This window comes from Nipponia nippon, unplaced genomic scaffold (assembly GCF_047370975.1).
Source record: "Nipponia nippon isolate SJK-2023a ecotype South Korea unplaced genomic scaffold, ASM4737097v1 scaffold_1, whole genome shotgun sequence".
In the NCBI taxonomy this organism is placed as follows: domain Eukaryota; kingdom Metazoa; phylum Chordata; class Aves; order Pelecaniformes; family Threskiornithidae; genus Nipponia; species Nipponia nippon.
In genome coordinates, this window is record NW_028262290.1 from 13079533 (window position 1) to 13092546 (window position 13014).

Genomic DNA, 13014 nt, shown 5'->3' on the forward strand with positions numbered 1-13014 from the left:
TAAATAAGGCTAGAAAAGGGATAGGGAAGTACTTTTTGCTACCAGTATGTCCTGGTTTTGGCTGGGATGGAGTTAATTTTCTTCCTAGTAGTTGGGTTTTGGGGTATTTTTGCTGTGTTTTGGATTTAGTATGAGAACAATATTGATAGCAACAACTAAAACATCAGTGTGTTAAGTAGCACTTACACCAGTCAAGGACTTTTCAGCTTCCCATGCTCTGCCAGGTGCACAAGAAGCTGGGAGGGGCACAGCCAGGGCAGCTGACCCAGACTGGCCAAAGGGATATTCCATACCATATGATATCATGCCCAGTTTATATACAACTGGGAGGAGTTGGCCAGGGCGGGGCAGCAGCAATCACTGTTTGGGGACAGGCTGGGTGTCGATCAGCAGGTGGTGAGCAATTGCATTGTGCATGACTTGTTTTATATATTCTTTTATCATCAAAATCACCATTATTTTCTCTTCCTCTGCTGTCCTATTAAACTGTCTTTATCTCAACCCATGGGTTTTACTGCCCCCCCCCCCCCCCCATTTCCCTCCCCCATCCCACGGGGGTGGAGGGAAGGCTAAGAGAGAGGCTGTGTGGTGCTTAGTTGCTGAGTGGGGTTAAACCATGACACAGTAGAATTTGAGGTTGATAGTGCTCTTAATACAGTTACTATTTAAAGAAAAAGCAAATAAAACAAACCATGTGTGTTTCCATACACCCAAGAATGGCAAGTAGGAGGGTAAAAAGGGATGACAGATGACAAAGAATGATTTACATCTGGATTATTGCTCCTTACCTGGAATGAATGAACAAAATTAAGGACCTGAAGAGACAGCTTTCTACTGGAATGTAAGAGTTTTTGAAGGCTGTAAAAAACAAAAGAGAAAAGCTATGTCCAAGGTGTGCAAATTTTTACTAGTAAAGTAACACCATAGTAACTTGCTCACAACTAACTCCAGTAGTACCTAACATCATGTGACAAAGTTAAAAGCTTTCACACAGAAAGCTTCATACTATTGTCATCACTGATGAGGTGCTCAACTGACCTCATTTGCTCTTGGGTCTAGTCAGCTAAATACTATTTTTCCTATCATTTACACCATGCTAAAGTGAAACTATTGTAATTGGAAAATACTGTTTTACATAAGCTGTTAATATATTAGACTTTATCATGTCTCATTCTTATCTAGGACAGTCTGGTAACATGATTTAAGAAGCAGATTAGTGACACACTGTTAAAAAGCAGGTCAACTACTATAATAAAATCCTTAAGCCATGTTTTCAAGCAGCCTTATTTTTGATCTCCAGAACCAGGCTCTAGAAAAAAAAGACAAAAAAACCCCAAACAAAAACACAAACCCAAAAAATCCCACTGGTGAAAGAGCAGTCTTTCATAAAGAAAAGCTACAGTAAGAAGCAGAAGACAGCTTGATCATAAGCCATGACTAAACTTAGCAAAAAAGATACCAATAGTAAAGAGAATTTCCACAAGAGCTAAATGCATTTTATATCGACGCATTACCAGTAAGCTTCCCCTCCCCTCTCCCTGCCCCAGGAGCGGGGTAGGGGGGTTAGGAAGAGGAACAAAAGCCTGTGTGAGGCTAGGATGGGGAAATGAGTAGGAAGGTACCCAAATTTACTTTTTTCCCCTGATGTGTTCATAAACAGTTTACTACAAAGAATTAATTTTTGCCTTGCAGAAATCACAAAAACAGCCTAATCTTAATCTTACTACAACTAAGGACTACTAGATTGTAAGTCATAGCTGGTATCTAGAAGCCAAAATGCAACCACCTTACACACTAGAATTAGGTACTCCATGAAACTTAGCTCAGTTCTGCTCCTATAGTCATCGAACTGTAGGTATCACTTTTTGCAGAAGCTCTGGGTGTAACACATACAATCTCACCTTTCTTTTCTACATAATCCATGAGTGGCAATTTTTCTGCAGACTTTCTGATTCAACTCAGAGCTGAAGAGTGGAATGCCAAAGCATAATTCCAGGGGAACCCATTCCAGTTCTGTTGTGGGCACTGCAAAAAGAAAACCAAGAGACAACCAAATTTTAAGAAAAGACAAAGCAAGAATATTGATCCCAGAACCAGTTCTCTCAGATCAGGCTTCATTGGACAGTTCGTGTTTTAAACACAGTTCATTTACTGAACCGCTCAATGATTTAAGGGAATGTGAATTTTAAGGAGGAAGAACACTTCGCATTGCACTTACCATCCCAGACAATAATCAAACAACAATATGTGTTCGGATCCTTAAAAACCAAGATATCTCATCGGACTGAAAATGTTTAGTACAAGCCATTTGTCATGTTTTTACCTTCAACGTTTTGCTTGACTGCAGAATCCATTGAGGTTTCTTCTATTACCATCTCAAATGATTCTGTGCTCCCATTTACGTCAGATCCTGATGCTAGTTCAGCCTCTCCTAAAGGTAAAGTAATTCTTACATAAACATTTAAGTGAATATAAGTTTAGATACCACCTGATGTAAGAAACATGACACGAGTTTTGCCCAAAGACCATACAGCTATAAAACTGGAGGAAGGGATATGGAGAAACATAGGGCCTGACTCATTTTAGGACTAAAGAGCCACTTAAGGATCCTCAACACACCTAAAAATTAAGTTATGGCGTATAAAAATGGCACAATTTACTTCTAATGAAGTACTTCTACTTCTTTGAAATTATTTTTTTTCTTCTATTGACTGTTCTAGTCCAGTGATTTTCAGCCGTATTTGCTATTTTTGAGCTAGTCACAAAGAAGAATTAGGAAGTAAGCCTACTGCCAATAGGTTCACACTAAAGAAGGGTTCCTATCTACATTGGACAGTATTTTCTAGAGTTCCAAACCAAAGAATTGTAATCCTTTGGTCAACTTTGGTGAAGTGATTGTATGCAAAATTAAGGGAACACAGCCAAAAAAGACAATTATTGGTAACTAACCTCTTCCATCAGAAGCATCGCTCAGCTTTCTGTTAGCATGCCGACTTGTAGGATTCAACATAGTGACATAGCCACAAAAATGCTGCAAGTCTACTTTGTTTCTCAGTATTTTTAAAGCCGTATGAATGCCCATGTTCACACGAGAGAAGTCTGGTAGAAAACAACACATATTCCAGCTTACTTTACTAGAAGCCTCCTTCATAATAACATAGTTCGTCTCTAGGCGAAGCTAAGTTTTTTATCTGGATTTTCCTCTCTTGCAATGCTCCAGGTTAATAATCACATTGGTAGATCTGGGATAACACATAAGTGATCACAATCTTCCCACACCAAGCACTAACTGGTATTTTACAGTACAGTAAAAGAGCCGAGGAGGAAGAAACATACAAACAGAAGATGATCTCTCTCTCACACACAGACACATACAGACAGCAGAGATGGCAAGGTTCAGCTAGGAATCAGATGTCCAGCTCTTTCAGTGCCAGAGTCTCTTATGGCAAATTCAATACAAGATACATGTTCCACATATCTGAAATTCTGAAGAATTAGAGTACAGTATTAGAGGGTAACAAGGAGTTTCAACACAGAGTTGCTCATGCTAGAACTTAGAGATTTTGCCTTCAAGATTTTTCACCTAGCATCAAGTCAGAAGAAAACGGACATCCCAGAGAGAGCAAATATAAAAGTAACTAATTTTGAACCTGGTAAAAAGTAAATTAGGAAATGAGCTTTGCTTCTAGTTTGCTCAGATTTTTCTAAGTGGCAGCTTGAATAATTTTAGATTTCATATCTGGAAATTCATACTTTTATGACAGCTCTCAGCTGGGAAGGCTATGGCCTCAACTATCCAAAGCTTATGTCCTACGCATTAAGAAGTATTTCAGAACACGTTAACTTCTGCCTTTCAAAATCAGTTGAGCCAGGCAGACTTTGAAGGAATAGGAGATTTTGCTAGCAAAGCTCTTCCTGGGGAAAAAACTCCATAATAGTTCCTAGTGCTACTAATCAAGATAAGCTTATTCAGTTTTGGTCTCACCTGTTTTACAATTAAGAGATGCTGAATAGAATATACAGAAGATTTATTTATGCAGTTAATAAACATGCTAGGTAATAAGCAAGTATGCACAAAGAAAGATTCAGAGGTGTTTGTGGAAGTTACTTCTTTACATCCATGCTAGGAGAGAAGAGAGGCCAGAAAACACATTCTAATTAGGACAGAGAAGACAGAAAGGAGAAGACCGTATCTCTAAGCTCAGAACAGACTTGTCAACCAGGTAAATATCTTTTCAATTTTCCTCATCTAAGTTGACTCATAAGTCCAAGAAAATTTGTATTAAAAGGATTATTGCAACCTTACTGCACAACGTAACGTCCAAGAAAATTAAATATGGTGGTGTAGAGAGTATATCAAAGACAGTCAGTTACCTCCCTGCTGCTCAGCTTCATCAAATGGGAAAGGTATGTGCATTGTTTCTCCCATTCCGTGCATGCCATGCCCCTGAACATCAAGAAATTAAATTAGGAACAGAAAAATATACTCATCAGCTTAGCTTAGTCCTATTTGTGCTCCCTTTTAGGGAGTACCGGTCAAGTTGATGAAACAAATAAGCAGACTGAGATATTTATACATTAAAGTTCTTGCTTAGCTGAAATAAGCAATTGAATAAAACACCCCACCCTTCCCCCTAAAATGCATGTGAGTAAACACAATGAAGTTAAACTTCAGTGAAGAGGAGCAATTTTTCTCTCCAATTGCTGGTTATAAACGGATTTCCTAATTGCTGAGCACTTCCGGAGCAAAACAGAGTTTCCACCCCTAAGTACAGAACATTTTTGAGTAGTCAAGGCTGTCACAAGTGGGCCTTTGAGAATGTATAATTTTATGTTTGATACAATACTAAACATCTATTTATTTGAATGATTAATTCTGAGAGTTCAGCTGAACCAAAGAAACAGAAGAGGAAGCCATTTTACTTCTCCCAAATAGACAAACCCACTCTATTTCTGCTGTTTGTGATAAAGAGCATATTTGGCTCTTACTTCACCGCGAGAGCTAAATATCAAGCACTCCAAAAAAGTGCATTTCTTGAACAACACTTCATACTCCCAGTTACCTTTATACCACTGCAGTCTAAAAAGGTTGTGGACTCTTCACTTTCATTCCAGTTTCTTACATTCCCATTCTCATAAATCCACATCTCATTTTTAGCTAGCAAAACTCTATTATGTCTGCCCATAATACAATAACGCGTACATAAGATGCATTCAGTTCAAAACACGTCTTCACCACCACTGAATCATAGCAGCACTGGCTACAGAAGTTAAACGTATTTTTCAGCTCTTGGCAAAAGTGTAGCCCTCCTACATTGTTCATCTCCTCTACCACATACCAGCTTAACTCAAAATTATGTGTGTTTTCACCATTTATACAGAGCACTCTGTACCTGAATTAGAACAGCAGAATGCGTTAAAGCATCATTCAACATTGTGAGAACATTTGAAGTAGGAACTACTCCTGGGTCGTGACCCCAAGATGTTATTAGTAAGCGATCATAACCCTAGAAGAGAGAAATAAAGAGTATTTACAGTAGTAATGGACTATCCAAGCACATAAAGTGAAATACTATAGTTAGGCATTAGCATATTGTTACAATTAGGAAGTTACCACAGGTAACTACAACTCTATAGTGTTATACTTTGTACCAAGGATCACTCATGTTCATATTCCTGGTAAAGACGGAAGTTTGCCAACCTCAAAGTTAAGATGCTATTTTGAACAGGAGGTGTCTGTCACCAGTTCCTGTAGGACTATGTGGCCATTGCAGTAGCCTCCTAGCAAATAGGAGATGAAAATAATCCCACATAAATTTAAAAGCAAAACATAAGCTAGATAAACTAACACCGGCCAACAGAGAACAAAACACCTATCTAAGGGGAAGGGACAGGAAGACAAGAACACTGACTAGCAAGTAATTTCATAGTTTCTCAGTTTTCAGGACTGAATTCTCCTGCATCTCCGTAAGATTTCTAGAAAGGTCTTGACAGTTCTCTAAGAAAATCACGCTGCAAAATAGTAGCAGCAGAGAAGCATTCACATATGCACACAGAGGGGAAAAAAGCTCCAGTAAGTTTGTGATAGTGCAGAATGCAAGATCATTTAGTACAAGAAAACCTGACCTATCAGCACACTGAGATTCAAGCAGTATTGAAGTTTTTCAAGGCTACCGCACTGAATATTTTTTACTAATAAAAGTGCACAATCCATATGCTTCCTGGTAGTTTAAGCTAATGACAGACTAAGGTTTGAATCAAGCTCATCACCAATGGCCTTACAAAATGCCTTCTGCGCTAGAAGCCTTGATTCACTTAATCCTATGTGATCTTAAAGTAAGTCTTAGAAATCGAAGTATCTATAAAATTTTTGAAATCAGAAAGGGAAGGGACAGGTGAAAGATGTTTGAGGAATGGAAAATACATCTACAAATCCTAGAGCCAGAGATGATTACTGATATAGGTGCACCAAAGAACGCACATCCCTCTCAATGTCTCCATACTGTTTTAATATTTAGCTCAAGTATCTACTCAGAATGATGAAATAAAAACTGTAGAGGCCTCTCTGCAGTTATAAATTTGAACAATATTATTTTATTAATTCCACTGTGAGCAGCAAGACCCAAACACTGCTAAGCATCTGTGGCATTTCAAATCAAAGTCGAAAGATACAATGATTTTTTGGTTCAGGCAAGTTTAGAAGTTGCCATGGCCAGTTCTACCTAGGTTTGCCTAGTATACAGAATACCTAACAGTACTCCTTTGTGGCACATTTGTCCTTATTAGCATCTCAGAGACAGAATGGGAAAAGGCAGCATCCGCAGTCTTTCAGGCATGAGCTGATCACCTGCACTGTTTTGTGGGACTCCTTGCCAAAGCACTGTATGGATGCTAGTAAGTTAAGTGGATTCAAGGCTGGAAGGAATTCAGGAGAGCAACTGATCACTGCAGAGACAAGCATTCCAGTCACAACCTCTATATACACAAAATCACATACAGCTCAGGAAGTTGCAGACCAGAACATGGGGAGGACTGGAAAGGTCTTAAGAGAAACTATTACATATTGTGCTTCTTCCTACTTCCAGTCACTGCTAGAGACAGGCTACTGGGCTAGGAAGGCCTTTTGTCCAACCTAGTGCAACCTTAATTAAATTATTCTGGCATTTAAACTACCTGGAGAATTACAGCCTAGAACTTCAAAGTCTCCATCACAGATTTCCACAGTGGACAAACTGGAAGTGATCATCTTAGCCGTCTTCTAAATCAGGCAAAGTTTTATGTAGAGGTGTCCCTTTCTTATATGATACTAGAATGAGCGCAATATACTATGTCTCTATCTTTTGATATAGCTCTTCTACATCTTTGTAACATGCTCTAGGGATGGGCTTACAACCTATATTCACAATGACTGCAGTACCACATTTTACACTAAAATTGAAAGGGGTGGCGTCAAATGCACTGGAGTCACATTGTGACAAGAAGAGAAACATAAGTAGAATTCCTTTTTCAGAAGCTAGGAAGAAAACAAACCAAGATGCTGCATAAAACTTGCTTCTAGAAAAGGTACATCATCAACAATGCATTATACCTCTGACTTCAACTGTTATCCCCGAATAGTGTACAGCATATCTTTGAAACGTGGAGAAGGGAGGAGAATAAACCCACGCATACGCTACCTGAAAAACGTCTGGAAGTTTTCGAAGACGTGTTCCTTTAGAGAGCAACAGAGAGGGTGGTCCTTGCCCAGTTATGTGGTAAATATACAGTTTGAACCAAACTGAACTGACTTCTGGTATAGCAGGTCCAATATGCTGAAGAGATTATTCAAGAAATTAGAAAGAACCTAATATTGCGACTGTTGTATGTACAGATCTCATTTAAGAATCAACAGTTTTAAAGAAATATAAGTCTAGTTTTGCAGCACAGGAGTTCAAATGTATTACTCTACTGCTGATGATATTCTAGGCACTTAGTCCAGTATTACGAGACTCTACAGAAAGGTGATAGTAATGTATTTTCTATGAAAAAAATTCATGAACAAAATATCTGTCATTGATTCTACTCGAACAGATAAATTGTTAATAAATTAAAACTTAATTCACTAAGTATTCACGGTTTTCCTCACTAAACACTTTTTTTTTTTAAGGTGAATTGCAGTACTATTCTACATGCCAATAATCGAGTCTCTTTAAAAGGGACATTTAACAGATGTATCCAAAACAAAGCTATTAAGAAGATATTATATTACTAGACAGCGGGGGCGGGGGAGGGGAAGGAACACGACAGGGGGACGACAGTATTTTTTCACCTGGGGTGTACAGCTGCTAATAGGTCGAATTTCATTGGTGAGTGGTGCCATGGAAACCAGCAGAGTATAATTTTTATTGAGAACTCTGCTGCAGGTAGCTGGATCCAAGCCGAGCAAACTCTCACATCGTAAGAGGTCCAAAGGAAACCCTAATTTGAAAATGTAAGATTCTTAAATTATGACTTGAGATGGAACATACAACCCAAAGTATTATTTCAGATTTTCCATTTTCCCCTGCTAAGCCATAAATACAATATTTTCCACAATTAAGTTTTAAATTATTGGGGTGAATTTGAATAAATCTGTACATAATTTTAGCACTACAGCTTGCTTCTCATCAACTAAGTGATCCTAGGAAATAAGCACAGAGATACTAAGGAAGTTAGGTAAGATTTAAAAATAAATAATTAAATCTACCCCCATTAGAAGAATACACTCCCTTTCATGACTTAAAATGTTTCTTTGACAGAACAACTCTGTCTGAAAAAATAATGACTCCTTTATTATGGCTTTCAGAAGCACATGATTTGAAACCAATCTCTCCCGCAAGTTCAGCTTGTCTTGCCACATTACAGAACCATAGAATCATTTAGGTTGGAAAAAACCTTTAAGATCACTATGCTTTAATCTGTTTCTTGGATGTTAAGTCCAAGCCTTGGCAACCAAATCTGTCATTCAACAGGCAAATTCAGTAATGTGGGCTGAAAGGATGATGAAAACATGATGTTTTGGCTTCAAAATATTTTTTAAAAACTAGGATACAGATTTCTTTCGGAAATAGCTTAATCAGAAAGCTGAGTCCATGCCAGACAAGTAAACAAACTTAGAAGGATTTCCTCAGAAGTGTTCACAGTACCATTATTTGGTTGATCAGGCTGTACCGCTTGTCCCCCTAGGTCTTTGTTATGCCGCAAAAACAGTATTGTGTTTCTCAGTGTAAGTGCATGATCGAAGTACCGCTGTGCTTCCCCTTCACCTGTGCTTTGAACCTACACAAGAAGCAAAATAAATGCATACAAGTGGCACGCTGTTTCCACAAGCATCAATTACACAAAAGGAAAGATTAACAAATTAGCATTTTAAAGCTTTGTAAATGCGTAACAACCCTTCAGCTTATATGCAAAGGTGATTTACAGCACCTATTAAATGAAAAGTCAGTCTTGGCTGTGCTAGTCAAACCATCAAAAAGTACACAAAGGCAACATCTATAAATCAGAACTGCAACTCAGTCTTTAGGTAAAAATATTTAAATGTCCATTCATCCTGACCAGTAAAAAAGGATACAGCAACTAACAGCAGTCCTCCTTCTAGAATTATCTTTAAAAGGTGGATAGGTTAAGCATTCCAGCACACAATGATCAAATTTTCCTACAAAAATGAGGTGCAGACTTTCAGAAATATTAACACCGTAGTAAAAAGAAAGTGATTTCCATTGCACAAGCCCTAATGCAGGTGTGTGTACCCACAGACTCAGGCAAATACAGTTCATGAACTCACTTTGCTCACCAGACTCACATTCATGTGTGTCCCTGAAAATCACTAGGGGTAAAAATGCTGTGAATAAGAAACATTTTAACTGAACCACGTAGGTTCAGTATGATAAGGTGTTTGTCCTTATCATTGTATTGCTAAATAAGCAGTTTTACACAATGAAAATACCGCGAGGGCTTTGGCCCCTTCACACTTGAAGTGCTGAAAAAGCATTTGGTCAAACACATAACAGATTACCTTTTCCAGCTCCACCAAGAAGCTGTCAAGACTCTCATCTGACAGTTTGCCAACTTCAAACATAGTGACTGCATGACTTTTCAAGTTCTGGAACAACAAGACAAAACTGTCTTAATTCTTTGAGAATGGAATGGGCAAACAAAAGTTTTATTAAGCAAAAGCATTTCTTAACAACAAGGAACACAGAAGCTTGTAAAAATAATTACAGCTGTGTTACACTGAAGTCAGAGTATTTTAAAGCTCTATATATTTATTCTTGGCATAATACATTGAACAATTTTGACATACTGGTGAAAGATTTCCCATCATTAAAAAGGCAGTGAGAGTAGAATCAAACAGGAAGGCGATACGCTTTGTGTGTCCACTAGACAGATTCAGGCTGCTCACGCTGGCTGTTTCAGCTAATAGGGAACAAAAGAAAATATATGATCGCATTTGTTTTATTTAAAAATAAAATCATCAAGTTTAAGTCGAAGCTATTTAAAAAAAGAAAATGAAAAAACGTTAGTTATTGCCACACTGAGTCAACAGAATTCCCTTATCACTACTAAACTACTGACTGACTTAATCCAGAAATTGGTATCTTTGTGTCAATTGATATCCACAATACAGATTAGCCAAACAGTTTTTTCTGAAGATGAGGCCAAAGAACTTTAAACCAAGAAGTAGACACCACCCCCCCACTGTATATTCCATATGAAGAAAGGATCTATACAATCTGTGTTTCACTTGTTTCTAGACCCCTTTACAGCCTATGGTACTAAGAAATATAATTAATCCTAACGTATTAAAATTTACTGTTAGTGCTAACCTGGATCATCTTGACTGTTGGTATCTGTATCTGTGGCTGATGACCCAGCTTCCTGTATAGGACTTCTGTTTTCCCCACTGTCCCATGAAAGCAGCATCTTTTGAGGGTCCAAAGTACTCCTATTAATGTGAATTAAAATCCACATCTATCGGTCACTGTAGCACCAGAGAAGTATCTCTGCCTTCCAGTGCTAGTAGTCCATGCATAGGCATACCCAATACATGCCTTTCAATACTTCTAAGCCCTAAACCAGTCAAGCTTGATGTCCCTCAGAGTCCTGCTTTCGCTTCAGCAGCAAAGTTTATTTGGGGGTTTGAAAATACCAGATTTTGAGAGAGAGATCAAGCCACCATTGTTGAAGAAGAATCCAATAGAAAAAAAAAATCTAATTCACTTTGTTGTCAGTCTGAATTAGCATTAAAGGAAAAAACTTAGGCATAGCGGTCATTTTAAATGGCTTAAGAGAAAACGAACTAAAAGCACCTGACAATTCTTAATTAATGCAACTTGGCACTCCAACTTGGAGAACCCTTTGTTGACTGGTATTAACATCACTTTCCCAGGATTTGATATAGATATACATATATGTGAGAGTGTCAATGACAGAACTGCAACAGTACCCGATAGCAAGCAAGCAAGCAAACTTTATGGACGTATTCGCTGACAGCAGTGCCAAGAGACATTGTCTCTGTACTAGCACAGAAACAGCTGTTATTTCTAGTCCCAGGAGTTTAAAGCAAATGTACACTTGTCTGCTTCAAAAGTGAGCAACTAGGCATTTAAAGGTCAAAAAGCCAGCACTAAATAACAGCAATAAAAGTAGTACATTGAACTTACAGGGCAAATTACCACCCCTTATCCTCAGATTAAAAAGATCAAGTATTCTTGCCATTATATATGTTAGGAAGCCAAGTGAGATTAGTTGTTGCAGAAGTCAAAAAAAAAAAAAACCCAAACTTACTTCAGTCTGTTTACCGAAGGAACATTCTTCCACGATGGGTGAAGATTATCCAGGTTTATTACTTGGCCTTTTTTATGCGCAAAGCCTAACCGACAATACATGGACACAGCATTCTGAAGGAACACACATACACGTCATAAGGAACTGCTATATGAAACCAGGTTGTAAGACAGTGAACTTCCCACATCAAGTTCAACAGATGCATTATAGACACATACCTTTACTAAAGACAAGTCAATCTCAAGGACGTTTGCAAGCTAAAAAAAAAAAAGGGAAGAAAGAAGAAACAACAATACAGTATTAACAATGCAGGGTAATTCACCACTTGTGGCCTTCCACATATTTTGGTTCGTTCTCTTTATTTTTAAACCCAGCCTGTACAGGTAGGAGCAATTTTGACTTCATCAAAAGTGATGAAAAAAGGGATGAAGTCTCATAACTGTCCCACTTGAAAGCATACAAAAGAAATATGATGTTATCTTCCACTGTGTAATTTCTAAGTTAGCCATGTGTATCAGAAGACACGCAAAGAGGAAAACAAATCCTGGATATATTTAACAGGCATTTTTCAGGTGCTTATTCACCAAGTTTTGAGAATAAGACCTTATGAAAACATAGTTCTCATATTAAAATTACAAATACTTCTGCAAAAGTTACATTCCTACTTTAAGCCAACACCCTGCATGTTTTCACTGCCAAAGAAAAAAAATTTTACTTTTTTTGTTTCACATTAGCAAAACAGAACCAATCTCGTTAGGCCAGTGGGAAAGCAGACTGTTCCAGTTCTAGCTCATCTAAAATAGTCTACATTAGTCACCCCTGTATAAACTCATTCCAGCTGATGGAACTGTTTCACTGAATTGAAGGTACTCCTTCAAGCCTATAAGAGTTACATTCAAGATTAAAGAAACAGGTTGGATCTTAAGCCTGGCAATACCTCTGAATAAAATGACTTGACATCTATCCATATCTCTGCCTTAAGTATTTTCAGTAGCGTGCTTTGGGCCCTTTCAAGTTTTACTTACCTCTGCCACATTCGTGTGTTCATCTATTGAAACAAATATCTTGTACAGGAGTGTTTCAAAGTAATCACCTTGCACTCTGTTCATCACAAAACCTTCAAGTGGTGGCACTGAAAAGAATTACTTGCAAAATTACAATTTGGCAACTTTCTGTATTAAACTGAAACTGCATAAAAACAGAAAA

The 13014-nt window shown here is 37.9% G+C and overlaps 1 protein-coding gene across 3 annotated transcripts in view; it reads right to left on the reverse strand.

Moving 5' to 3' along the window:
* FAM91A1 (family with sequence similarity 91 member A1) overlaps positions 1–13014 on the reverse strand; it is a 37677-nt gene that overhangs the window by 13296 nt on the left and 11367 nt on the right. For all 3 annotated transcript variants that reach the window (XM_087746469.1, XM_087746460.1, XM_087746475.1), the window contains 15 exons: positions 12834–12940; positions 12027–12065; positions 11809–11921; positions 10848–10966; positions 10325–10437; positions 10037–10123; positions 9165–9297; positions 8309–8457; positions 7677–7811; positions 5394–5507; positions 4375–4447; positions 2950–3099; positions 2324–2431; positions 1902–2025; positions 789–858 (listed from right to left, as the gene is read on the reverse strand). In XM_087746469.1, the coding sequence (XP_087602595.1) occupies positions 789–858; positions 1902–2025; positions 2324–2431; positions 2950–3099; positions 4375–4447; positions 5394–5507; positions 7677–7811; positions 8309–8457; positions 9165–9297; positions 10037–10123; positions 10325–10437; positions 10848–10966; positions 11809–11921; positions 12027–12065; positions 12834–12940 (1634 nt within the window). The remainder of the gene's footprint in view (positions 1–788; positions 859–1901; positions 2026–2323; positions 2432–2949; positions 3100–4374; positions 4448–5393; positions 5508–7676; positions 7812–8308; positions 8458–9164; positions 9298–10036; positions 10124–10324; positions 10438–10847; positions 10967–11808; positions 11922–12026; positions 12066–12833; positions 12941–13014) is intronic.